The sequence below is a fragment of the Mustelus asterias genome, chromosome 19 (genome assembly GCF_964213995.1).
Source record: "Mustelus asterias chromosome 19, sMusAst1.hap1.1, whole genome shotgun sequence".
Lineage (NCBI taxonomy): Eukaryota > Metazoa > Chordata > Chondrichthyes > Carcharhiniformes > Triakidae > Mustelus > Mustelus asterias.
The window spans coordinates 13,274,076-13,301,439 of NC_135819.1; the positions used below are offsets into that span (position 1 = coordinate 13,274,076).

A 27,364-nucleotide genomic window follows, 5' to 3' on the forward strand; every position below is an offset into this window, starting at 1 on the left:
TTATACGGTCGGGAAGATGTTCTCAATCAACTAAAACATCCGTGATTCAGTTGAAATGTGGAGCAGACTCGAGGGGGGGGGAATTTTCCCGTCCTGCCTGCCACGGGAATCATAGCGGGCGGGACACGGACCATGCGAAGGTCCATTGAACTCGGGTGGGGTTTTCCGGCCTTGGGGTGGGGCGGCTGGAAAATTCCACCTGAGGAGCCAAAAGGTCTACTCCAGTTACTTATGTGTAAAGTTCTCCATTAGAAATTGTGACGCCTTTTCTTAATGATAATGGTGCCTTCCTTCCTCCAGGAATATGTGTGGCTCAGCCTTATGAGCTAACGGTGAAGAAGGACTTTTTCATCGACCTCCGACTTCCATATTCTGTCGTCCGCAATGAGCAAGTGGAAATTAGAGCAATCCTGTACAATTATGATGAGGAGGAAATTAAGGTAATTTTGGCAATCTATTTATCTCATCAATGTGCATTACCATTCGTTCCAGGGATGCAAGATGGTGCTAAGGTGAGCCACCTTCTTGAACACAACTGGGTGACTGCAGACGGTAGTTATGAGTCAATTGTGTTGCTGGAATCTGCAGTCACGTCTTGGCCAGACAGCGTATGGATCTCAGCTTCATCGAATCATAGAATCCCGACAGTGCAGAAGGAGGCCATATGGCCCATCGAGTCTGCACCGACCACAATCCCACCCAGGCCCTATTCCCGTAACCCCACATATTTACCCCGCTAATCCCCCTGACACTAGGGTCAATTTAGCATTGCCAATCTACCTAACCTGCAGATCTTTGGACTGTGGGAGGAAACCGGAGCACCCGGAGGAAACCCACGCAGATATGGGGAGAATGTGCAGACTCCACACAGTGAGTGACCCGAGGCTGGAATAGAACTCGGGTCCCTGGCGCTGTGAGGCAGCAGTGCTAACCACTGTGCCACCGTGCCGCCCCTATATTCCTCCTTTCCTGATATTTGTGAACCAGATTGAATTTTATACCAATCTGGTAGTTTCAAGGTCAGCATTAGAATCATAGAATCCCTACAGTGCAGAAGGAGGCCATTTGTCCCTTTGAGTCTGCACCGACCACAATCCCACCTAGGCCCTATCCCCATAATCCCACTTTTTTACCCTGACACGAAGGGACAATTTAGCACAGCCAATCAACCTAATGCGCACATCTTTGGAGTGTGGAAGGTAATCCACACAGACACGGGGAGAACGTGCAGACTCCACACAGACAGTGACCCAAGCCAAGAATTGAACCCGGGTCCCTGGCGCTGTGAGGCAGCAGTGCTAACCCCTGTGCCACAATGCCACTAGCATTACTGATACTAGTTTTTCATTCCAAATTTAATTAATTGAATTCTAACTTGTACAGCTACTGTGATTCAAAGGCATTTCTCTGCATCTTAAGACCAGCCTGTAGGCCGGCACGGTGGCACAGTGGTTGGCACGGCTGCCTCACAGCGCCAGGGACCCGGGTTCGATCCAGCCTTTCCCCCCTTGTAATTGACACTTCCACCCTGGGGAAAAAGCCTCTGACTATCCACCCTGACTGTGCCTCTCATCATTTTATAGACCTCTATCAGGCCTCCCCTCAGCTTTCGTCTTTCCAGTGAAAACAATCCTAGTTTATTCAATCTCTCCTCATAGCCGACACCCTCGAGGCCAGGCAGCATCGTGGTGAACCTTCTTTGCACTCTCCAAAGTCTCAACGTCCTTCTCGTAGTGTGGTGACCAGAACTGCATGCAATACTCCAAATGCGGCCTGACTAAGGTTTTCAGAAAGAATTTTCCCAATGGTGGGGGAGCCAGAACTAGGGGCAATGTTTGAGGATAAGGGGTAAACCTTTTAGGACTGAGGTGAGGAGAAATTTCTTCACCCAGAGGGTGGTGAATGTGTGGAATTCACTCCCACAGAAAGTAGTTGAGGCCAAACCGTTGTTTGATTTCAAGAAGAAATTAGATATAGCTCTTGGGGCTAAAGGGATTGAGGGATATGGGGGGAAGGGAGGGGATTAGGATATTGAATTCGATGATCAGCCATGATCAAAATGAATGGCGGAGCAGGTACGAAGGGCTGAATGGCCTACTCCTGCTCTAAGTTTCTATGTTTCTATGTTTATATGTTACATGTTTATATGTTTGGGGGCAGCACAGTGGTTAGCACTGCTGCCTCACAGCGCCTGGGACCCGGTTGGGTTTGATTCCCAGCTTGGGTCCCTGTCTGTGTGGAGTTTGCACATTCTCCCCATGTCTGTGTGGGTTTCCTCCGGGTGCTCCGATTTCCTCGCACAGTCCAAAGATGTGTGGGTTAGGTGGATTGGCCGTGATAAATTGCCCCTTAGTGTCAGGGGGACTAGCTAGGGTAAATGCATGGCGTTGTGGAGATAGGGGCCTGGGTGGGATTGTGGTCGGTGCCTCACAGCGCCAGCGACCCGAGTTCGATTCCTGGCTTGGGTCACTGTCTATGGGAGTTTGTACGTTCTCCTCATGTCTGCGTGGGTTTCCCCCGGTTTCATCCCACAGTCTGAAAGATGAGCTTGTTAGGGTGCATTGGCCATGCTAAATTCTCCCTCAGTGTACCTGAACAGGAGTGTGGCGACTAGGGGATTTTCACAGTAACTTCATTGCAGTGTTAATGTAAGCCTTACTTGTGACTAATAAATAAACTTAACTTCATAATTTAATTGTATTTTACATTCTAGGCGCGTGTGGAGTTTCCGTACAATGAAAACCTTTGCAGCAGTGCAAAGCAGACAGCGAGATTCAGAACTGAAGTTAAAGTCCCCGCTAAAGGATCCATTGCTGTGCCGTATGTGATAGTCCCATTGATCATTGGAGAAATAGATATTGAAGTCAAAGCTTCAGTCTACGACAGGCTTGTTTCTGATGGCGTGCGGAAAAGGCTTCGAGTGGTAGTAAGTATGACAATTCTGGATGTTCTTAGAACTAAAGACAATACTAATTTACTGATTTGAATCATACAATGTTCCCAATTTGGAATGAGATTCCAGTAAAATATCTGGAATTAAGAACCTACTGATGACCATGAAACCATTGTCGGAAAAACCCATCTGGTTCACTAATGTCCTTTAGGGAAGGAAATCTGCTGCCCTTACCCGGTCTGGCCTACATGTGACTCCAGAGCCACAGCAATGTGGTTGACTCTCAACTGCCCTCCAAGGGCAACTAGGGATGGGTAACAAATGCTGGCCCAGTCAGCGACGCCCATGTCCCACGAATGAATAAGAAAATATATAACCAATAAACCATAAACAACTGTCTGAAACAGAATTTTCTGCTGTTGTACATCTGCACATTTTTATAACAAAGTACAAAGACCAATACAGCAGAGAACAGGCCCTTCGGCCCACCAAGCCAGTGCTGATTCCTAATCCTTGTTTGGACTCACTATTTATTGCCCATACGCAATTTCTATCCCTCTGTTTGCCTCCCGCTCATGTCTCTATCAAGATACACCTTGAACGTTGCTAACGTGCCTGCTTCGAGTGGACGTGGAGAGGATGTTTCCACTAGTCGGAAAAACTAGAACCAGAGAGCACAACCTCAGGCTAAAGGGACGATCCTTTAAAACAGATGAGGAGGAATTTCTTCAGCCAGAGAGTGGTGAATCTGTGGAACTCTTTGCCGCAGAAGGCTGTGGAGGCCGGGTCATTGAGTGTCTTTAAGACAGAGATAGATAGGTTCTTGATTAATAAGGGGATCAGGGGTTATGGGGAAAAGGCAGGAGAATGGGGATGAGAAAAATATCAGCCATGATTGAATGGCGGAGCAGACTCGATGGGCCGAGTGGCCTAATTCTCCTCCTAAGTTTTATGGTCTTATTATGGTCTTATGGTCTTCCATAACCTCCACTGGCAGTGCGTCCCAGGCACCCACCATCCTCTGTGTGAAAAACTTTCACTGCACGTCTCCCCTCAACTTACCCCCCTCTCACCTTGAACCTGTGCCCTCTTGTAGTTGATCTTTCCACCCTGGGAAAAACCTCTGACTATCCACCCTATCTACGCCTCTCATAATTTTGTAGTCCTCAATCAGGTTTGCCCCCTCAGCCTCTGCATTTCCAATGGAAACAATCCGAGTTTATCCAACCTCTCCTCATACCTAAAACCAACCAGACCAGGCAACATCCTGGTGAACCATCTTTGCACTCTCTCCAAAGTGTCCGCGCCCTTCTGGTCGTTTGGTGACCAGAAGTGCACGCAATATTCCAGATGCGGCCTCACTGAAGTTTTGCTGTCACATAATTTGCCAACTTTTGCACTCAGTGCCCCGGCCTATTAAGGCTTTCTTGACCTACTTGGGCATAGGTTTAAGGTGAGAGGGGAGAGATACATAAGGGTCCAGAGGGGCATTTGTTTCATTCAGAGGGTGGCGAGTATCTGGAACAAGCTGCCAGAGGTAGTAGTAGAGGCGGGTACAATTTTGTCTTTTAAAAAGCATTTAGATAGTTACATGGGTACGATGGGTATAGAGGGATATGGGCCAAATGCGGGCAATTGGGATTAGCTTAGGGCTTTAAAAAAAAGGGGGTGGCATGGACAAGTTGGGCCGAAGCGCCTGTTTCCATGCTGGAAACGTCTATGACTCTATGACCATCTTATCCACCTGTGTTGCCACTTCCAGGGATCTGTGGACCTGCACGCCCAGATCCCTCTGTATGTCAATGTTCCTAAGGTTTCTGCCATTTACTGTATAATTCACAACTGAATTTGATCTTCCAAAATGCTTCACCTCGCATTTGTCCGGATTAAGCTCCATCTGCTATGTCTCTTGCCCAAACCTTCAATCTATCCACATCCTGCTGGACCCTTTGACAATCCTCGTCACTATCTGCAACCCCGCCAATTTCTGTGTCATGGGCAGATGATCCGCACAAAAACAGACACTGCGTATAGGTATTCGAGCTGCTTGCTGGTTCTGTCAGTTACAACTAAGCGTAGGGTGTGGACCATATTCAGGATGAATGATAATGACACTGGTTGGGAGAAGTTGTCTTATTAACAATGTGTTAATCTAGAGTTTCATAGCAGCTTAAGCAGAAATATTAGACCCAGAAGAAATCTGGCTCTATCATATTCATTTCTTTCCATTTTTTTCTTTTAGCCAGAAGGGAAAAGAGTCGATTCTGTGAAAACTTACGAATTGGATCCGAAAGGTTAGTTCCTCGTTCACTATTAACATTCTAATAAGTTAATTTCATTAGTGTCACAAGTAGGCTGACATTAACACTGCAATGAAGTCACTGTGAGAATCCCCTAGTCGCCACACTCCGGCGCCTGTTCGGGTACACTGAGGGAGAATTTAGCACGGTCAATGCACCCTAACCAGCACGTCTTTCTCTTTGTGGGAGGAAACCAGAGCACCCGGAGGAAACCCACGCATACACGGGGAGAACGTGCAGACAGTGACCCAAGCCTGGAATCGAACTCAGGTCCTGAGTGCTGTGGGGCAGAAGTGCTGACCACTGTGCCACCGTACCACCTGCGAATGACGTGGGCATGGAGAGGACAAATAAGAGAAAACCAACGCAAACCAATAGTTGTTGAGAAAAGCAAAGATTTTGTTAAAAGATTTGATTGATTTTAATCAATACATTGTTTCTTTCATTTAGGTAAAGAACAAAGGGTTAATATTGATGCTGACATCCCAGGTGACATTGTTCCACACACAGAGCCGCTCTCGTTCATCAGTGTTCAAGGTACGTTGACTGGGGTGAGAGATCTTGTGTCCAAATAATCCGAGGCACTTTCTTGGGGCAGACACATTGTTCAAGTTTACCTGGCTTATGCAAATTTGAATATTCAAAATAACAGATTTTTTTTATTCATTCGTGGGACATGGGCGTTGCTGGCTGGCCAGCATTTATTGCCCATCCCGAGTTGCCCCTTGAGAAGGTGGCGGTGAGCCGCCATCTTGAATGGCTGCAGTTCACGTGCTGTGGGTTGACCCACAATGCTGTTGGGGGGGGAATCCCAGGATTTTGACCCAGCGACTGTGAAGGAGCGGCGATATATTTCCAAGTCAGGATGGGGAGTGGCTTGGAGGGGAACTTGCAGGTGGCGGTGTCCTCAGATCATGAGCGTTCCAGTTTTACTCTGGCTTTTCATTGCTTGAATAGAGATCCAATACGTACTGGAAAATACCCGTCATCGCGAATGAGGTTGGAAAAATCACTCGACACGTGGGTCTGTTCCAGTCGTCGAACAGTTTATTTTTACGTAGGCAGGAACACAGCCACTGAGCTCACCATGTGGCCTCTTCACTGAACAAGGGAAATCTTATACACTTACTTCAGCCCATCCTGGTTGGCTACAAACTAATCACAATATTAATTGATTGCATACATGTCCAATCAGTTAGGCATCATGTGCCTTCATGATCAACTCATGGACTTCTCTGGACCATAAGATATAGGAGCAGAATTAGATCATTCGGCCCATCGAGTCTGCTCTGCCATTCAATCATGGCTGATAAGTTTCTCAATCCCATTCTCCCCCCTTTTCCCTGTAACCTTTGACCCCCTTACCAATCAAGAACCTATCCTTCTCTGTCCTAAATGCACTCAATGACCTGGCCTCCACAACCTTCTGTGGCAATAAATCCCACAGATTCACCACCCTCTGGCTGAAGAAATTCCTCCTCATCTCGGTTCTAAAGGGTCGTCCCTTTATTCTGAGACTGTTGCCCTCGGATCTTAGTCTCTCCCACTAATGGAAACATCTTCCCCACGTCAACTCTATCCAGGCCTTTCATTATTCTGTAAGTTTCAATGAGTTCCCCCCCTCATCCTAAATTCTAAACTCCATCAAGTACAGACCCAGAGTCCTCAGACACTCCTCATACCGTCAAGCTTTTCATTCCCGAGATCATTCTCGTGAACCTCCCCTAGACCCCTCCAAGGCCGGTACATCCTTCTTTAGATACGGGGCCCAAAATTGCTCACAATATTCCAAATGTGGCCTCACCAGAGCCTTAGGCAGCCTCAGGAGTACATCCCTGCTTTTGTATTCTAGTCCTCTCGAAATGAATGCTAACATTGCATTTGCCTTTCTAATGACCAACTCAACCTGCAAATTAACCTAAAGAGAGTCCTGAATTAAGACCCCTCAGTCTTAATTCCGATTTCTGAATTCTCTCCCTGTTTAGGAAATAGTTTACGCTTCTAAAGGGTCGTTCCTTTACTCTGAGTCTGCTCGTCTCAGAGTGCTAGTCTCTCCTACTAATGGGAACATCTTCTCCACGTCCACTCTATCACACGAGATGTATCAGGCACCTTACATCAACCGTCCTTGGACCTTCACAATGGATCATTACACTCAGCCTATTCCCTTAGTTGGTTACTCAGTGCAGCTGCCTACATGCTGGTAAGAGGTGGTAATCAAGTTTAATGGTCCATGACTGTTGTCACCAGTAAGCAGTCATGGCAGCAAATGGTTTTTATGTGGTTAAATTAGAGAAGTAGGGAAGTGTTGTTGCAATTGTGTAGAGTGTTGGTGAGACCACATCTGGAGTATTGTGTCCAGTTTTGGCCTTCTTATTTGAGGAAGAATGTGGTGGCATTGGAGGCAGTTCAGAGGAGCTTCACCAGATTGACTCTGAACAATAAAGAACAGTCCAGGACAGGAACAGGCCCTTCGGCCCACCAAGCCTGTGCCGACACAGATGCCTCTCTAATCTAATATTTTCTTTCCTCTATGTGGTCCATAATCTCTCTATTCCCTGGGGATGAAAGGGTTGACGTATGAGGAGAGATTAAACAGTTTGGGCTTGTACTCGCTGGAGTTTAGAAGGATGAGAGGGGATCTGATCGAGGTATATAAAATTCTAAAAGGCATTGATAAAGTAAATATAGACCAAATGTTTCCCCTTATGGGGCAATCTGGAACAAGAGGTCACAGGTATAGGTTGAGAGGCGATAGATTTAAAACTGAGATGAGGAGGAACTACTTCTCGCAGAGGGTGGTGAATTTGTGGAACTCGCTGCCCCATAGCGCGGTGGAGTCTGAATCATTGAATGGGTTCAAGAAGGAGATGGATATATTTCTGATTTATAAAAAGGGAGATGGGGAACAGGTGGGGAGGCGGATTTGAGACCAGGGAGAGATCAGCCATGATCTGATTGGATGGCGGAGCGGATCAAAGGGCTGAATTTGCCGACTTCTGCTCCTAATTCCAATGTTCCTATTACTCAAGTCCCATAATGCCTCACATTCAATCGGCAGAGACTCAATTGGAACAGAATATATGGTTGCCCATAGTTACATCGGCCATGGCTGCCCCCAACATACCAATGGATTCTGTAATAATCCTTTTATTTTAACTCCTTGTAATATGAGTCAGAAAGCTTTCCCCCGCTTCGCAGTATCTTCCATAAGTCCATAAGATACAGGAGCAGAATGAGGCCATTCAGCCCATCGAGTCTGCTCCGCCATTCGATCATGGCTGATATGCTCCTCATCCCCATTTTCCTACCTTCTCCCCATAACCCTTCAACCCATTACCAATTAAAAATCTGTCTAACTCCTCATTAAATTTACTCACTGTCCCAGCATCCACCGCACTTTGGGATAGCGAATTCCACAGATTCACAACTCTTTGGGAGAAGTAGTTTCTCCTCAACTCTGTTTTAAATTTGCTGCCCCTTATCCTAAGACTATGACCTCTCGTCCTAGAATGTCCCACAGGAGGAAGCATCCGCTCCACGTCTACTTTATCCATACCTTTTATCTTATTGTATACCTCAATTTGATCTCCCCTCATTCTTCTAAATTCCAGAGAGTATCGGCCTAAACTGTTCAATCTCTCTTCATACGACAAACCCTTCATCTCTGGAATCAATCTATTGAACCTCCTCTGAACTGCCTCCAATGCCACTGCATCTTTCCTCAAATAAGGGGACCAAAACTGTGCACAATACTCCAGGTGCGGCCTCACCAATGCCTTGTATAGTTGCACCAATACTTCCTTACCTTTATATTCTATTCCTTTGGCTATAAATGCCAACACTCTATTCACTTTCTTTATTATCTGCTGTACCAGCATGCTAGTTGTCTGTGATTCATGAACAAGGACACCCAGATCCTTCTGCATTCCAAAGTCTCTCCCCATTTAGATAATAAGTCCCCTTCCCATTTTTCCGACCAAAATGCATGACCTCACACTTATCCACGTTAATTCCATTGATCAAATTTACTTCTCAATACCAGAAGGTAAATTATTTTGTGTCAATCCTCTTCAAGTCATAATCATAGAACTTTATATCCATTCGGTTCCTTCTCACTGTGCAATTTTATTGCCTAGGTTTGCAAGACAGGATTTTGTTTAGTATTTAAAAACTCATGAATCTCTTCAGGATGTAACTACTGAGACTAAAAAGTATATTTTTCTCAATTGTATGTTGTGAACTTATCAGTAATTTATAAACTGTCTAATCTTAGGTATTGCTTTAAAAGAGGTTGGGGCGGCACGGTGGCACAGTGGTTAGCACTGCTGCCTCACAGTGTCAGGGACCCGAGTTCGATTCCCGGCTTGGGTCACTGTCTGTGGGGAGTTTGCACATTCTCCCCGTGTCTGCGTGGGTTTCCTCCGGGTGTTCTGGTTTCCTCCCACAGTCCAAAGATGTGCGGGTTAGGTGGATTGGCCTTGCTAAATTGCCCCGTAGTGTCAGGGTGACTAGCTAGGGTAAATGCATGGGGTTATGGGGATAGGGCCTGGGTGGGATTGTGGTCGGTGCAGACTTGATGGACCGAATGGCCTCCTCTGCACTGTCAGGTTCTATGATTTTTCGGCCGCGCTCGCCCCGAAACCGGAAAATCCAGCCCAGGTCAACAGACCTTTCCATGGTCCGCCCCTCGCCCGCTCCGATTCGCATGGTGGGCGGAATGGGGAAATCCACCCCATTATGTCGAAACATTACGCCTTGCACTCATTGGGAGATTGGCAAGAATGCCGCTGTGAAGTCAACCACAATTTACACCTGATGTGAAGAGAGTGCTGATTTATTGGCAAATGGGTTCTGATTGGTAGAGGTGTTGCCATGGAGAATGTACTTGTTAACTGATGACTGACAGTTAACTGCTAAGCTTTGTTTAAATTCAAACCAGTTCGACTCTGATTGGTCAGAGTCCAAATGGCCAGAGTAAGAATTACACTGACCATCAGTCTAAGATCATCAGTCAGGTTCTCAGTGTGGTGCACTTAAGCATTCTAGAAGCTAAATAATTTAATACCGAGAGTCCTGATCTTTAGACACAGAAAGAACATATTCACATACTGTGCCTGCTTTGACTGACCACAAGATGACCTTTATGCTCTGATTCATTCCCAGGGCAATGACTTGACCAATCAGAGTCAACCTACCCGATTTGAATTTAAAAGAAACTTGGCAGTTAACTGTCAACAGTTGCATTCTCCGTGGCAACACCTCTACCAATCAAAGCCTATTTGCCAACCAATCTCTTCTCATAAAGTATAAATTGTTGTTCCCTTTACTTTTGGTTTTCTTACAAATTTCCTAATGAATGTAAGGTGAAAAGTTTCAAGATTCTTTTTCCAGTGAATTTAAGTTCCGTACTCCCAAACGACTAAACCTGTATAATCTTTTTCCCATTTCTTTTTGATGTGGAGATGCCAGCGTTGGACTGGGATGGGCACAGTAAGGAGTCTCGCAACACAAGGTTAAAGTCCCATAGTTTTATTTGAAATCATAAGCTTTCAGAGCACTGCCCCTTCCTCAGGCACACACCTGATGAAGGAGCAGCGCTCTGAAAGCTCGTGATTCCAAATGAATCTGTTGGACTTTAACCTGGTGTTGTGAGACTTCTTACAGTGTCTATTTTTTTTGGTAAAATTCCCCCCATTTATCCATTTCTCTCGGCACAATTTCCGTCTGACCTGTGTGATATTTTCAGCATCTTTTAGATTAGATTTCTAGCATCTGCACGATATTGCTTTGTACTTATGAATGTATTTTGTTCACGAAACAGGAGACATTTTAGCGCAAACAATTGAAAACACTATTGATGGAGCAAAACTGAAGCATCTAATTCGAGTCCCTTCTGGCTGCGGAGAGCAGAATATGGCATCGATGACCCCAGTTGCGATTGTCACCAACTATCTGGACAAAACTAAGCAATGGGAAAGGGTTGGAATAGATCGTAGAGATGCTGCAGTGAAGCTCGTTCAACAAGGTACACATTGCTATTCTTATATACAACATTGTTAAGATAAGGAGTATCTTGTTCTTTGGAATTTGAATTTTACGGGTTGATGCCCATTGAGACTCGATGGATATTGAGACTGTCACTGATGGTATAACGTAAGTCAGGCTCAGAATAGAGGCTTCAGTTGAAAATGTGACAGATGAAATAGAGGTAGAGGTCTTGGAGGTTTACAGCAGAGAAACAGGCCCTTCGGCCCAACTTGTCCATGCTGTCTCTTTTTTAAACCCCCAAGCTAGTCCCAATTGCCTGCATTTGGCCCATATCCCTCTATATCCATCTTACCCATGTAACTGTCTAAATGCTTTTTAAAAGACAAAATTGTACCCGCCTCTACTACTACCTCTGGCAGCTCGTTCCAGACACTCATCACCCTCTGTGTGAAAAAATTGCCCCTCTGGACTCTTTTGTGTCTCTCCCCTCTCACCTTAAACCTATGCCCTCTAGTTTCAGACTCCCCTACCTTTGGGAAAAGATGTTGTCTGTCTACCCTATCAACACCCCTCATTATTTTACAGACCTCAATAAGATCAGCCCTAAACCTCCTACACTCCAGGGAAAAAAGTCCCAGTCTATCCAGCCTCCCCTTATAACTCAAATCATCAAGTCCCGGTAGCATCCCAGTAAATCTTTTCTGTCCTCCTTGTAGTTTAATAATATCCTTTCTATAATAAGGTCACCAGAACTGTACACAGTTGATGATTGGTTTGATTTATTATGTCGCATGTATTGGGATACAGTGAAAAGTATTGTTTCTTGCGCACTATACAGAAAAAGCATACCGTTCATAGAGTACATAGGGGAGAAGGAAAGGAGAGGATGCAGAATGTAGTATTGCAGTTACAGGTCGGGTGAAGAGAAAGATCAGCTTAATATATGTTGGGACTCTTCAAAAGCCTGTTGACAGCAGGGAAGAAACTGATCTTGATATAGATTTGATATAGGCTTTGGTGAGGAACACCAGCCAAGATGTACATGCAAAGAGATGTAGAGGGAACTAACAAAGGCAAAGTCGAGACATGTCCTGGTCATAACCTGACAACAGGGAGAAAAGACTATATATAATAACTCCTGGATTCTGCTGTGAAGGAACTGTGCTTTTATTACACAAAATGAAATTAAACAATAACCACAGGCCTGTGGTGAGCACAACAGGCTCCAACCGGGCCTAAAAGTTTAATGGACCCTCTCAGGGTCTTGCTTTATAAAGGGCTCGGTATACGAGCTCCAGCTGGTTGCCTAATTAACAATCGCCAGGGAGTTTGTATTCACTGGACCCAGCTTGGAGGTCAATTAGTCCAACGATGTGTGGGTTAGGTTGATTGGCCATGCTAAATTGACCTTAGCATCAGGGGGATTAGCAGGGTAAATATGAGGGGTTACGGGAATAGGGCCTGGGTGGGATTGTGGTCGGTGCAGACTCGATGGGCCAAATGGTCTCCTTCTGCACGGTGGGGATTTTAATTAGTGATTCCCCCCATGCAGATCATGGGGGTTATCACACTGTACATGGCCAAAGTTACAATTGGAGGCTTTATGATTGGATGAATCCATCTCATTGACAGAATGGAGTTAGCTTGGAGCATCAGGTTTGGAGACCGTGTAAAATGGAATTGGATCGAGGAACCATTTGTTGGCCTTGACCCTGCTTGTAATGCCTTCCTTGCCCTTTGCCACCGCACTGGGGGGGGGTTTCCTGTACGGGGGCTGCTGCTGCACACCTTCCTTTGCCCATTGCCTGGACACGCTTTGGTGTGCCTTGTTGCCGTCCGATGGCAGAGGCACCCATTGGAGGTCCCTCTATGGATGGATGCTCCCCCACTACCTTGGGGATCTGTGGTGGAGACCAGTGCAATGCCGCAGTTCCACACAACCGTAGGCTGCACTGGTTCACAGGCTCCCAAGAAACCTGCCCTTTTTGTGGTCTTGCGAAATCCGTGGTCCATGTCTACGCTTTGTGCCATAGGCTGCAGTCCCTTTTTAGTTATCTTAAAAACCTTTTCTTGGTGTCTTGTTTGCACTTCAGCCCCTCGCTCCTGATCTACGGGTACCCGGTGAGGAGGGGGACAGGGAACGCAGAGGACCTCCTTGTGAATCTGCTCTTGGGCCTGGCTAGACTTGCCTTAAACAGGTCCAGGCAGCGGGCAACCGATGGGGTTGTCCGACCTGACTGTCCCTTTACCGTGGCTACATTCGCGGCCGGGTGTTCCTGGAGAGGGGCCGTTCGGTGTCCATAGAACCACAGAAAATTACAGCTCAGAAACAGGCCTTTTGGCCCTTCTTGTCTGTGCCGAACCATTTTATGCCTAGTCCCACTGACCTGCACTTGGACCATATCCCTCCACACCTCTCTCATCCATGAACCCGTCCAAGTTTTTCTTAAATGTTAAAAGTGACCCCGCATTTACCACTTTATCCGGCAGCTCATTCCACACTCCCACCACTCTCTGCGTGAAGAAGCCCCCCCTAATATTCCCTTTAAACTTTTCTCCTTTCACCCTTAACCCATGCCCTCTGGTTTTTTTCTCCCCTAGCCTCAGCGGAAAAAGCCTGCTTGCATTCACTCTATCTATACCCATCAAAATCTTATACACCTCTATCAAATCTCCCCTCAATCTTCTACGCTCCAGGGAATAAAGTCCCAACCTATTCAATCTCTCTCTGTAACTCAGCTTCTCAAGTCCCGGTAACATCCTTGTGAACCTTCTCTGCACTCTTCCAATCTTATTTACATCCTTCCTGTAACTAGGTGACCAAAACTGTACACAATACTCCAAATTCGGCCTCACCAATGCCTTATATAACCTTACCATAACACTCCAACTTTTATACTCGTCCAATGTCCAAGGGCATTGTCACGGCTTCCGTTCCCATTTTTTGATTTGATTTGATTTGATTTATCATTGTCACATGTATTAGCATACAGTGAAAAGTATTGTTTCTTGTGCGCTATACAGACAAAACATACCGTTCATAGAGAAGGAAAGGAGACAGTGCAGAATGAAGTGTTACAGTCATAGCTAGGGTGTGGAGAAAGATCAACTTAATGCGAGGTAGGTGTGGTGAACCATAGATGGTTACCACTATGGGTACTTGTACATATGTTACTCTTGTTACTGTTGGGGTTAGGGTTTGGGTGTTCCACCTGTTATTATTGTTTATGTGGTACACTCCGTTCGGCTCCGCCTTCTTACAGGAGTATTGATGCGCGACAATCAAGCACGTGGAACAAGGCTTCAGTATTGAAGGCTTTTATTGTCAAACAATGGAACTAACTAACACGAGTACACCAGTTCAGACTGAAGGGGTCCTGCCGGAGCAGAGGGTCTTATACCTCTCCTCCGGAGGCGGGGCCCCACCGGGATGTGCCATAATAACATTTACAACAGGTAAACACCCTAACCCAACAACATTATACAACCCCCACAGTGACAACACCCTAACCCAACAGTAACATAAGAACAACCCCCAGTGGTAACCAACGATGGTTCACCACATTCACCCCTCCTTCAAAAACAAAGGCCGGCGGGGTGCAAAAACAGGTCATATATGTACAAAATTCACAAGTCCAGATGGTCTGGAGGACCGCACCGTCGCTGTGATCTCCTCAACACCGGTTGCGAAACCGGAGCAGGTGCTTGCGGTGGCGTTCTTTCCAAAACAGCGTCCGGCTGTCCCCTCAAGGACTCCCGGGCCGGTTGGCCCTGGTGAGGTGATGGTGCAGGGGATCCTGGAACCTTCGGTGGTGGCGCCGATCTCCGAGTCTCAGGCAAGCTGTACATGGGAGTATAACTGTTATGCACTGGTCCCGGTGCTGACCGCGCCACGTCTGGGGAAGAAATGAGTAGTAGGGGATTCGTGACAGGGGGTATGGGAGCGACAGGAGTTGCTACGTCCCCTGCGGGCGCCAGGTCTCGAATGGAGACAGTGTCCTCTCGCCCGTCAGGATATGCCACATAGGCATACTGAGGGTTGGCGTGGAGGAGTTGGACCGGTTCGACCAAGGGGTCGGACCTGCGAGCCCTCACATGTCGCCGCAGAAGGACGGGTCCTGGGTACGTCAACCAGGCTGGTAATGAGATCCCCGAGGACGACTTCCGAGGGAATGAGAACATCCTCTCGTGGGGAGTAGCATTGGTTGCCGTACACAGGAGGGAGCGGATAGAATGGAGCGCATTTGGAAGGACCTCCTGCCAACGGGAGACTGGAAGGCCCCTGGATTTCAGTGCCAGTAGGACAGCCTTCCAGACTATAGCATTCTCCCTTTCCACCTGTCCGTTACCCCTAGGGTTGTAGCTCGTGGTTCTACTAGAGGCAATCCCGAATGAGAGCAGGAATTGCCTCAAGTCGTTGCTCATGAACGACGAGCCCCTGTCGCTATGAATGTAGCAGGGGTACCCGAACAGGGTAAAAAGCTCACTGAATGCCTTAATGACGGTGGCAGTCGACGTGTCCGCACAGGGGACAACAAACGGGAACCGGGAGTACTCATCTATTATGTTGAGGAAATAGACGTTCCGGTCCGTTGAGGGAAGGGGGCCCTTAAAATCCACACTCAGCCTCTCAAAAGGGCGAGTGGCCTTGACCAATTGTGCCCGGTCTGGTCGATAAAAGTGCGGTTTGCATTCTGCGCAAATCCGACAGCTTCTCGTCACTGACCTGACATCCTCCACCGAGTAGGGCAGGTTGCGGGCTTTGACGAAGTGGTAGAGTCGGGTGACTCCAGGATGACACAGGTCATTGTGGAGGGCCTTCAAGCGGTCCTCCTGCATGATGGCGCATGTTCCGCGCGAGAGGGCATCCGAGGGCTCATTGAGCTTCCCTGGACGATACATAATATCGTAATTATAGGTGGAGAGCTCAATTCTCCACCGCAAGATCTTATCGTTCTTGATCTTGCCCCTCTGCGTGTTACTGAACATAAACGCCACGGATCGTTGATCCGTGATCAGAGTGAACCGCTTCCCCGCCAGGTAATGGCGCCAGTGTCTGACTGCCTCCACAATGGCCTGAGCCTCCTTCTCCACCGCTGAGTGCCGAATTTCGGGGCCTTGAAGGGTGCGGGAAAAGAACGCGACGGGCCTGCCTGCCTGGTTTAGTGTGGCGGCTAGGGCGAAATCAGATGCATCACTCTCCACCTGGAAAGGGATGGATTCATCCACCGCGTGCATCGTGGCTTTCGAAATGTCGCTTTTCAAAGCCTTGAAGGCCAATTGGGCCTCCGGCGTGAGTGGGAAAGTCGTGGACTTGATGAGCGGACGAGCTTTGTCCGCTTGGTTGGGGACCCACTGCGCATAGTGCGAAAAGAACCCGAGGCATCTCCTCAGTGCTTTCATGCTAGCGGGCAAGGGAAGTTCAGTAAGGGGGCGCATACGGTCTGGATCAGGGCCAATGACCCCGTTTTCCACCACGTATCCAAGGATGGCTAACCTGCGCGTACGGAATACGCACTTCTCCCTGTTATAGGTCAGATTCAGGCGAGATGCAGTGCGCAGAAAGTGTTGGAGATTCGTGTCATGGTCCTGCTGGTCATGGCCGCAGATGGTGACGTTATCCAGGTACGGGAAGGTAGCCCGCAACCCGTTCTGGTCCACCATTCGGTCCATAGCACGCTGGAAGACCGAGACCCCATTGGTGACACCAAATGGAACCTGAGGAAATGGTATAGACGACCATCCGCCTCAAAAGCCGTATATTGTCGGTCCTCTGGGCGGATGGGGAGTTGATGGTAGGCGGACTTAAGGTCTACCTCCTCCTCCGTCAGCCACGATGGCGCCGTCCTGGATTCGCACGTGGTCGGACCTCGTGGGTACTGCGACGCCGAAGGAGATTGTCTCCGCTCTGGAGGGTTACAAGCTGCACTGCCGTTTTTGGACTTCGACCTGCAAACTTTACCGTAGTGGCCTTTTTTACCGCACTGGCTGCAGATTGCCGTTTTTGCCGGACACTGTTGCCGTGGATGCTTGGCCCCACCGCAAAAATAGCATCGCTGGCCGCCTGGAGCTGCCGCCGTCGTCGGATCGATCTGGGAGCGCGAGTTTGCGGGGCGAGGAGGGATTTGAGCTTGCTCTTGCCACATTGACTCCACGTGGTCCTCGGGGTACAGCGCCAAGCTTTTCGACGCCGCTTCCAGCATCTCAGCCATCTCCATCGCTTGGGTCAAGTCGAGGTTCCCTTTTTCCAGTAACTTAAGCCGGATGTACGAGGACCCTACCCCTGCTACGAACGCGTCTCGGGCGAGGTCGTACATGTATTGTTCGGCTGATACGTCTTTACAATCGCAACCCCTGGCAAGCTGCAGGAGCTCATTGGCGTAGTCCTCCATGGTTTCGCCCGACTGCCGACGTCGTGTAGCGAGGAGGTAACGAGCGTGTATCTCGTTGGGTGGTTTCGTGTATCGTTTCTTCAAGAGCTCGACGGCCCTCGGGTAAGTGGTAGCCGCACGAATCGCGAGATAAATCGTGTCGCTTACCCTTGCGTGGAGGACTTGGAGTTTGTCGCTGTCTGTAGTAATAGCTACAGAGGCTGCCAGGTAGTCTTCGAAACACTTCCACCAATGGTCGAAGGTGTTAGCGGCACCGACCGCACGTGGGTCCAACGCCAGACGATCTGGTTTCAAGATCTGTTCCATACTCTTTTTTTTTTACAGCTGAGAGTTTTCTGTTTGACAATAAAATTGATGCGCGACAATCAAGCACGTGGAACAAGGCTTCAGTATTGAAGGCTTTTATTGTCAAACAATGGAACTAACTAACACGAGTACACCAGTTCAGACTGAAGGGGTCCTGCCGGAGCAGAGGGTCTTATACCTCTCCTCCGGAGGCGGGGCCCCACCGGGATGTGCCATAATAACATTTACAACAGGTAAACACCCTAACCCAACAACATTATACAACCCCCACAGTGACAACACCCTAACCCAACAGTAACATAAGAACAACCCCCAGTGGTAACCAACGATGGTTCACCACAAGTATAATGGTCACTGCTACTTCCTAGCAGTCTTTAGTCTGGGATAATATTGTTAAGTAGTGTGCTCCTATTTGTCTGAATAAAAGCCTTTATTCCCGGGTACGTCCTCGCCTCCCGTGTGAATCAATCGCGCATCAGTAGGTTCATTCAAAAGTCTGACAGCAGCAGGAAAGAAGCTGTTCTTGAGTCGGTTGATACGAGACCTCTGACTTCTGTATCTTTTTCCCGATGGAAGAAGGTGGAAGAGAGAATGTCCGGTCCGGGGCTTTGCAGAGGCAGTGGGATGTGTCGACAGAGTCAGTGGATGGGAGGATGGTTTGCGTGATGGATTGGGCGACATTCACGACCTTTTGCAGTTCCTTGCGCAGAGCAGGAGCCATACCAAGCTGTGATACAGCCAGAAAGAATGCTTTCTATGGTGCATCTGTAAAAGTTGGGCACCGCAGGGGCTGAGATGTATTATTGAACCGACTAACCACGTTTTAGTTTGTTGTTTTCAGTTGCCTTCCTGCTTTGTTTTTTGGTTCGGGCGGTTCCCTCCTGTTTTGGGGGCTGCACCTTTTAATTTGTCCCTCAGTTAATTTGATTTACTTTATTGGTTTGGCTAACAAGATCGACTCCGGTTGTCATTTCACAGTTTGAGACTGGCTTTGATTAGTTAATATTTTCTGCAGGTTTTCAGATCCTTTCCCTATTTTCTCTGATTGTGTATTCTGTGGCCAGATCACTCATTGTCAAAATCCTCTTTCTGATTCTGATTTCAGATTTCCAGTGTTGGTAGATTTTTGTCTTTTTTTAAATTTCGACTTGTTCTCCTCTCAGGTTATGCTCAACAACTGGCATATCGCAAAGCTGACGGCACTTATGCAATATGGTTACAAGCACCTTCGAGCACATGGTATGTTATTGAATTATATGTTTCCTTTCTCCCATCCCTTTCTGACAATATTGTTTGAATCTTATCAAATCTTGCTTCTGTGAAATGTCTTGGGATGTTTTGGAGGCATTGGAGGCAGTTCAGAGGAGGTTGATTTATTCTTTATTATTGTCACATGTATTTACAGTGAAAAGTATTGTTTCTTGCACGCTATACAGAGAAAACATACTGTTCATAGAGAAGGAAAGGAGAGAGTGCAGAATGTAGTGTTACAGTCACAGCTAGGGTGTAGAAAAAGATCAACTTAATCCGAGGTAGGTCCATTCAAAAGTCTGTCAGCAGCAGGGAAGAAGCTGTTCTTAAGTCGGTTGGTACGTGATCTCAGACTTTTGTATCTTTTTCCCGAAGGAAGAAGGCGGAAAAGAGAATATCCGGTCCGGGGCGTGTGGGGTCCTTAATTATGCTGGCTGTTTTGCCAAGGCAGCGGGAAGTGTAGACAGAGTCAGCGGATGGGAGGCTGGTTTGCGTGATGGATTGGGCTACATTCATGACCTTTTGTAGTTCCTTGTGGTCTTGGGCAGAGCAGGAGCCCATACCAAGCTGTGATACAACCAGAAAGAATGCTTTCTATGGTGCATCTGTAAAAGTTGGTGAGAGTCGTAGCTGACATGCCAAATTTCCTTAGTCTTCTGAGAAAGTAGAAGCGTTGGTGGGCTTTCTTAACTATAGTGTCGGCATGGGGGGACCAGGACAGGTTGTTGGTGATCTGGATACCTACAATCTTGAAGCTCTCGACCCTTTCTACTTCATCCCCATTGATGTAGACAGGGGCATGTTCTCCTTTACGCTTCCTGAAGTCGATGACAATCTACTTTGTTTTGTTGACATTGAGAATGACATTCTGTGGATGATGTATGAGGAGAGATTGAACAGTTTGGGCTGGTACTCGCTGGAGTTTAGAAAGATGAGAGGGGAATTGATAAAGTAAAGCTGGTTCAGAATCCTGGAATTCCCTCCCTAACGGCATTGTGGCTCAACCCACAGAACATGGACTGCAGCGATTCAAGATGGCAGCTCACCACCACCTTCTCAAGGGCAACTAGGGATGGGCAATAAATGCTGCCCTAACCAGAGACATCCATGTCCCATGAATGAATTTTTAAAAATGTAGACCAAATGTTTCCCCTTGTGGGACAGTCTCGAACAAGAGGTCACAGGTATAGGTTGAGAGGCTGTAGATTTAAAACTGAGATGAGGAGGAACTACTTCTCGCAGAGGGTGGTGAATTTGTGGAACTCGTTGTCCCATAGCACGGTGGGGTCTGAATCATTAAATGGTTTTAAGAGGGAGATAGATATATTTCTGATAAAAAAAAGGATAAGAGGATATGGGAAACAGGTGGGGAGGTGGATTTTTAAAATCATGTTTCGGGTGGTATACAACTGCAAGTTGCTGCTTCTGCCTTTGGACTAATGAGATTGGTATCAAAAATTTAAATATGTACTACTAGGAGTATAGGACCATAAGATACAGGAGAAGAATTAGGCCATTCAGCCCATCGAGTCTGCTCCGCCATTCGATCATGGCTGTTAGGTTTCTCAACCCCATTCTCCCTCCTTTTCCCTGTAACCTTTGATCCCCTGACCAAACAAGAACCTATCTATCTCTGCCTTCAATACACTCAATGACCCGGCCTCCTCTGTGGCAATGAATTCCACAGATTCACCACCCTCTGACTGAAGAAATTCCTCCTCATCTCGGGTCTAAAGGGTCATCCCGTTTTTCTGAGGCTGTCCCCTCGGATCCTAGTCTCTCCGACTAATGGAAACACCTTCCCCATGTCCACTCTATCCAGGCCTTTCAGTATCCTGTAAGTTTCAATGGGATTCCCCCCTCATCCTTCTAAACTCCATCGAGTACAGACCCAGAATCCTCAAACCTTTCTCATAGGTCAAGCTTCTCATTCCCAGCATCATTCTGGTGAACCCCCCCGGACCCTCTCCAAGGCCGGCACATCCTTCCTTAGATACGGGGCCCAAAATTGTTCACAATATTCCAAATGTGGTCCCACCAGAGCCTTGCAAAGCCTCAGCAGTACATCCCTGCTTTTGCATTCTAGTCCTCTCGAAAGGAATACCAACATTAGTTTTGTTTTTCTAATTACCTACAAATTAACCTTAAGGGGGTCCTGAACTAGGACTCCCAAGTCCCTTTGCGCTTCTGATTCCTGAATTCTCTCCCCATTTAGAAAATAGTCTCCGCCTCTATTCTTCCTACCAAAGTGCGTAACCTCACATTTTCCCACGTTGTATTCCATCTGCCACTTCCTTGCCCACTCTCTTATCCTGTCCATATCCTACTACAGCCTCCCTGCCTCCTCAATACTACCTACCCCTCCGCCTATCTTTGTATCACCTGTAAGTTGGATGCACAATATCCATTAAAATCTCCCATGCAGTATGAACCAACAACAGCAACTTGCATTGATATAGCACCTTTTCATATAATGAAATCCCCCAAGCTGTTGCCCAGGGGTGATCACCAAGCCCAATCTGGCGTCAAACAACAAAAGGAGATATCCATAGAATCCCTACAATGCAGAAATAAACCATTCGGCCCATCGAGCCTGCACCGACAACAATCCCACCCAGCCCCTATCCCTATAACCCCATGTATTTACCCCACTAGTTCCCCCTGACACTAAGGGCTAATTTAGTATGGCCAATCAACCCAACCCGCACATCTTTGGACTGTGGGTGGAAACCGGAGCACCCGGAGGAAACCCACGCAGACAAAGGGAGAACGTGCAAACTCCACACAGCCAGTGACCCAAGGCTGGGAATCGAACCCAGGTCCCCAGCCCTGTGAGGCACTGTGCCACCGTGCCCACTAGGAGTGGACAGGTTAATGTCCTATTAGGAGAGGTGACCAAAAGCTTGGTCAAAAAAAGTTGGATTTAAGGAACGTCTTAATGGAGAGTGAGATGAAGAGGTGGAGTGATTTAGGACTGAGCTCCATAACTATTCAATTTGCGACAAAATTAATACCCAGTCAAATATTGATTTAGATCAAGTAATGTTAATTTAGATTTCGACAAGTGTGTGTATTTAATAATTAATTCCAGTGATGTTGAAAAGGTTTCATTGTGAAAAGAGTCTCCAGGTTAATTTTCTGCATAAAATCTGTTTTAAAGTGTATTTATTAGTGTCACAAGTAGGCTTACATTGACACTGCAATGAAGTTACTGTGAGAATCCTGGCGCTGTGAGGCAGCAGTGCTAACCATTGTGTTGCCCTGTTTTATTGCACAATATATATTTTTAAATGAGTTAACATTGCATTTCTTTCCTTGTAGGTTGACTGCTTATGTGCTGAAAGTGTTTGCAATGTCATATCGATTGATTGACATCCAACCAAATGTTCTCTGTGATGCTGCAAACTGGCTGATTTTACAGAAACAGAACCCTAATGGTCACTTCAAAGAGGACGCACCTGTATACCAGCAACAGATGATTGTATGCAAATTGTTTCTTATTACTCAGATCAGCTTTGACAAAGGGTCACCTGGACTCGAAACGTCAGCTCTTTTCTCTCCTTCCAGACGCTGCCAGACCGGCTGAGATTTTCCAGCGTTTTCACTTTTGGTTTCAGATTCCAGCATCTGCAGTAATTGGCTTTTATCGAATCATAGAATGTTACAGGACAGAATGTGGCCATTCGGCCCATCCTGCCTGTGCTAGCTCTTTCAAAAAAAATATCCAGTTAGTCTCAGTCATAGAATCATAGAATCCCTACAGTGCAGGAGCAGGCCATTCAGCCCATCCAGCCTGCTAGCAGCATGGTAGCCTCACAGCGCCAGGGTGCAGGGTTCAATTCCTGGCCTCAGGCCACTGCCTGTGCGGAGTTTGCACATTCTCCCCGCGTGGATTTCCTCCGGGTGCTCTGGTTTTCTCCCACACTCCAAAGATGTGCGAGTTAGGTTGATTGGCCGTGCTAAATTTTACCCTGGTGTCAGGGGGTTAGTAGGGTAAATATGTGGGGTTGTGGGAATGAGGCCTGGGTGGGATTGTGGTCGGTGTAGGCTCGATGGGCCGAATGGCCTCCTTCTGCACTGTAGGGATTCTATGAATAACATTAATCCCATCCAGACCCAATCCCCATATTTACTCTGCTGAACCCCCGACACTAAGGGGCAATTTAGCCAATCCACCTCACCTGCACATCTTGGATTGTTCAACCCATAGAATCTTGACTGTGCAGAAAGAGGCCATTCGGTCCATTGAGTAGGCACTGACTCTCCCAAAGAACATCCCACCCATACCTTCCCAACTACCCTATCCCTGTAATCCAGCACATTGAACATCACTAATCCACGTAACATCACAGCTTTGGACACTAAGGGGCAATTTAGCATGGCCAATCCACCTAACCTACACATCTTTTGGCATTGACGGGCAATTTAGCACGGCCAATCATCCAAACCTACACATCTTTGGAAACTAAGGGGTAAGTTAGCACGGCCCATCCCCCTAGCCGCACGTCATTGGACTGTGGAAGAAAACCGGAGCACCCGGACGAAACCCACGCCGACACGAGGAGAGTGAGCGGACTCCGCATAGAAAGTCACCCAAGGCCGGAATTGAACCCGGGTCCCTGGCGTTGTGAGGCAGCGGTGCTAACCACTGTGCCACCGTGCCAGCCTGCTGTTTCCCCAAAGTTTCCCTCTTCAAATGTTCCTCCAACTCTCTTTGGTTTCTATTGAAGCTACTTCCACCACTCTTCTGTGGAGTGGATTCCAGGCGACAACTCGTTGCGTTTACAAAACAAAGACTAATTGTCTCTGGCTCTCGTGCGAGTTTCTTTAATCAAAACCCTTCCGGATTCTCCCACTGGAAACATTTTCTCCTTATTCACTCCATCAAAGCTCTTGAAAACCTTGATCAAATATTCCCTTTGTCCTTTCCCAGTTGTCAAAATGCCGCCTTGACTCGATTCCCCGGGTTACTCCTAAAGCTTGCTTTCACCATCTGTCATTTCCCCTCCTTTACCCTCTGGACCACCCTTATTTTTCCAAAAACCCTTTGCATAACATTCCTCGGCCCACTCCTAATTCCATCGACACCTGCTTCGCTTTTCCTTGGTGTCCGTTTTGCGCCCCTCTACGTGGTAAAGTTAAGAAGTCTCACACACAAGGTTAAAGTCCAACAGGTTCACTTGGGGTTAAAGTCTAACAGGCTCATTTGGAATCACAAGCTTTCGGAGCACTGCTCCTTCATCCTGATGGTAAAACCATCAACTATAATCTTCGAGTTGTTGGGGGAAAAGGTTACTTTCAACATTTGCACAGCTCATTCGAAATACTGGTCCTTGTTAAGGGTGTAATTTTTCCTCTTGATGCTCTTGGTTTTAAATTTTTTTGTCAGAAAATGTTCCCATCTAAGTTGGATTTACACAACATTAACATAAGAACATAAGAACTAGGAGCAGGAGTAGGCCATCTGGCCCCTCGAGCCTGCTCCACCATTCAATAAGATCATGGCTGATCTTTTCGTGGACTCAGCTCCACTTACCCGCCCGCTCACCATAACCCTTAATTCCTTTACTGTTCAAAACTGTATCTATCCTGGTGTTCCAAAATTGTTAGCTTGTTCACTCAAGATGAATTTGAGGCTTTGAGGTTTAAATTATTACCTGAATTATAGGATTCATTTGCCTCAACCTTTCCTCAGGTTTATTCCTGGTCTTTGATTTGTTTTTTGTTAATCTTTGCCAAGAGATGAACTCCAGAAACGAAATCAGCAATTTAACTCTGCCCTCAGGTACCATGCCCTGAGACCTTCATTGGATGAGTCTATAATTATTTTTTTAAAAGTTTATTTATTAGTCACAAGTTGGCTTACAATAACACTGCGATGAGGTGACTGAAAATCCCCTAGTTGCCACACTCTGTTCAGGTAATCCAAATGAGAATTTAGCATGGCCAATGCACCTAACCAGCACGTCTTTCAGACTGAGAGAGGAAACCGGAGCACCCGAAGGAAACCCACGCAGACACGGGGAGAACGTGCAGACTTTGCACAGACAGTGACCCAAGCCGGGAATCGAACCCGGGTCCCTGGAGCTGTGAGGCAGCAGTGCTAACCACCGTGAAGTACTGCAATGGGTTCGATGTCTGTAATATAGCTGATCAGGAAACCTTCCTGCTCTTACCACTGTGCCTCCAGGTGTATTCGAAAGGTTCACGGGCTGACAATCAGCCCTCTTGTCCACATTCCGAACGCACCTTCCGTGGCCGTCAAGTCCTGAAGTGGGACAAGCTCCCCTGCAGCCGTTTAGTTATCCTGACTTGTTTTCAGTGGGAATGTGCCTGAATGAAATATATTTTTGTGTGCCGATTTTCCCTCAGGGAGGAGTCCGAGGGTCCGAGAGCGAAGCGTCACTGACTGCATTTGTACTCATCGCCATGCTTGAGGCTAACTTCGTTTGTTCGATTTACATCGAGGTAAAGGAATCTCCTTTCTGTTAAGAGGAAGGTAACAAGACCAGGTTACACTGCAATATTTTGCTTCAGAAGACTTGCTCGAAGTTGGCTGGAATTCTTCCCGCTGCAGCCACATCCCCATTCCCTGCAGAGAGGCCGGAGAATCCCAGCTGAGGTTGGAGAATTCTGGCTGTCAGAATCTTCTCCCAACTCACCTGAAGGGCCCACCTCTTTCTTTCCCCCGCTATCAATCGGAATAGGGTAGCTAGCCTATTTAGCAATTATCCCGCATGTAAGCTTCAAAATTATTGCTAGCTTGCTACCTGACTTAAAGAGCCATGGCCAAACCTGTTGCCACTTTTATTCAGTTTAAAGTTTATTTATTAGTGTCACGAGTAGGCTTACATTAACACTGCAATGAAGTTACTGTGAAAATCCCCTGGTCGCCACACTCCGGTGCCTGTTCGGGTACACTGAGGGAAGATTTAGCACGGCCAAATGCACCTTAACCAGCACGTCTTTTGGGCTGTGGGAGGAAACGGGAGCACCCGGAGGAAACCCACGCAGACACGGGGAGAACGTGCAAATTCTGCACAGGCAGTGGAGTTTCTCCCCGTGTCTGCGTGGGTTTCCTCCGGGCGCTCCGGTTTCCTCCCACAGTCCAAAGATGTGCGGACAGACAGTGACCCTGGCGCTGTGAGGCAGCAGTGCTAACCACTGTGCCGCTGTGCATTCTCCAGTCTCGCATGCCCTGCTACCGCTTCCAGCGAGAACAGCGAAACAGAGAACCCGGGAATCCCAGTCACGGGTGAGGTCGGAGAATTCTGGTCCGTTATGTTCTCTCAACCTCATTTTATTGAGCACGGGGAAGCGGCAAAATTGGAACAACTGATTTTGCATATTCAAAAATTATTACCGCTGTGAATGTTAACTCCAGGCACCGGCTGGTGACAGTTGATAGCTTGTCATTCTAAAATCTCTTCAGCTAATTGTGATTTATTACTTGCAGGGTTATGAAAACAGTATCAGAAAAGCAGAAGACTACCTGGAAAATCAGATTGGTAATCTGCAGAGAGCGTACTCCGTGGCAATAACATCCTACGCCCTGTCACTACTCAATAAAGACAAAACAGACATTCTGATGAGATTTGCTTCACTGGGTAAGTACGCATTTTCTCTGTCTTTCGAATCTTCCCACTGGCATTCTGTCTATCTCTACACACAGTAAGAAGTCTCACAACACCAGGTTAAAGTCCAACAGGTTTATTTGGTAGCACTAGCCACAAGCTTTCGGAGTGCCACTCCTTCATCAGGATCATCGGGAGCATCAGGAGCAGCGCTCCGAAAGCTTGTGGCTTGTGCTGTCAAATAAACCTGTTGGACTTTAACCTGGTGTTGTGAGACTTCTTACTGTGCCCACCCCAGTCCAATGCCGGCATCTCCACATCATGGCTACCTCTACAGGGAATGTCACCAGAATCGAAATAGAATCAGAGAATAGTATAGAATAGAATAGAATCCCTGCAGTGCAGAAGGAGGCCACTTGGCCCAATGCGCCTGCACCGACAACAATCCCACCCTATCCCTGTGACCCTATGCATTTAGCCTGATAATCCCCCTCACACTAAGGGGCAATTTAGCATGGCCAATCCATCGAACCTGCACATCTTTGGGCACTAAAGGGCAATTTAGCATGGCCAATCGATCGAACCTGCACACCTTTGGACACTAAGGGGCAATTTAGCATGGCCAATCCACCTAACCTGGGGCGGCACGGTGGCACA

The 27,364-nt window shown here is 47.2% G+C and overlaps 1 protein-coding gene across 1 annotated transcript in view; it reads left to right on the forward strand.

The window, feature by feature from the left end:
• LOC144507772 (venom factor-like) overlaps positions 1–27,364 on the forward strand; it is a 113,096-nt gene that overhangs the window by 54,575 nt on the left and 31,157 nt on the right. Inside the window, exons 20-28 of the mRNA XM_078235048.1 lie at positions 301–440; positions 2,714–2,926; positions 5,136–5,187; positions 5,644–5,730; positions 11,018–11,221; positions 19,046–19,121; positions 22,455–22,614; positions 25,506–25,601; positions 26,590–26,740. Coding sequence (XP_078091174.1) covers positions 301–440; positions 2,714–2,926; positions 5,136–5,187; positions 5,644–5,730; positions 11,018–11,221; positions 19,046–19,121; positions 22,455–22,614; positions 25,506–25,601; positions 26,590–26,740 — 1,179 coding nt within the window. The remainder of the gene's footprint in view (positions 1–300; positions 441–2,713; positions 2,927–5,135; positions 5,188–5,643; positions 5,731–11,017; positions 11,222–19,045; positions 19,122–22,454; positions 22,615–25,505; positions 25,602–26,589; positions 26,741–27,364) is intronic.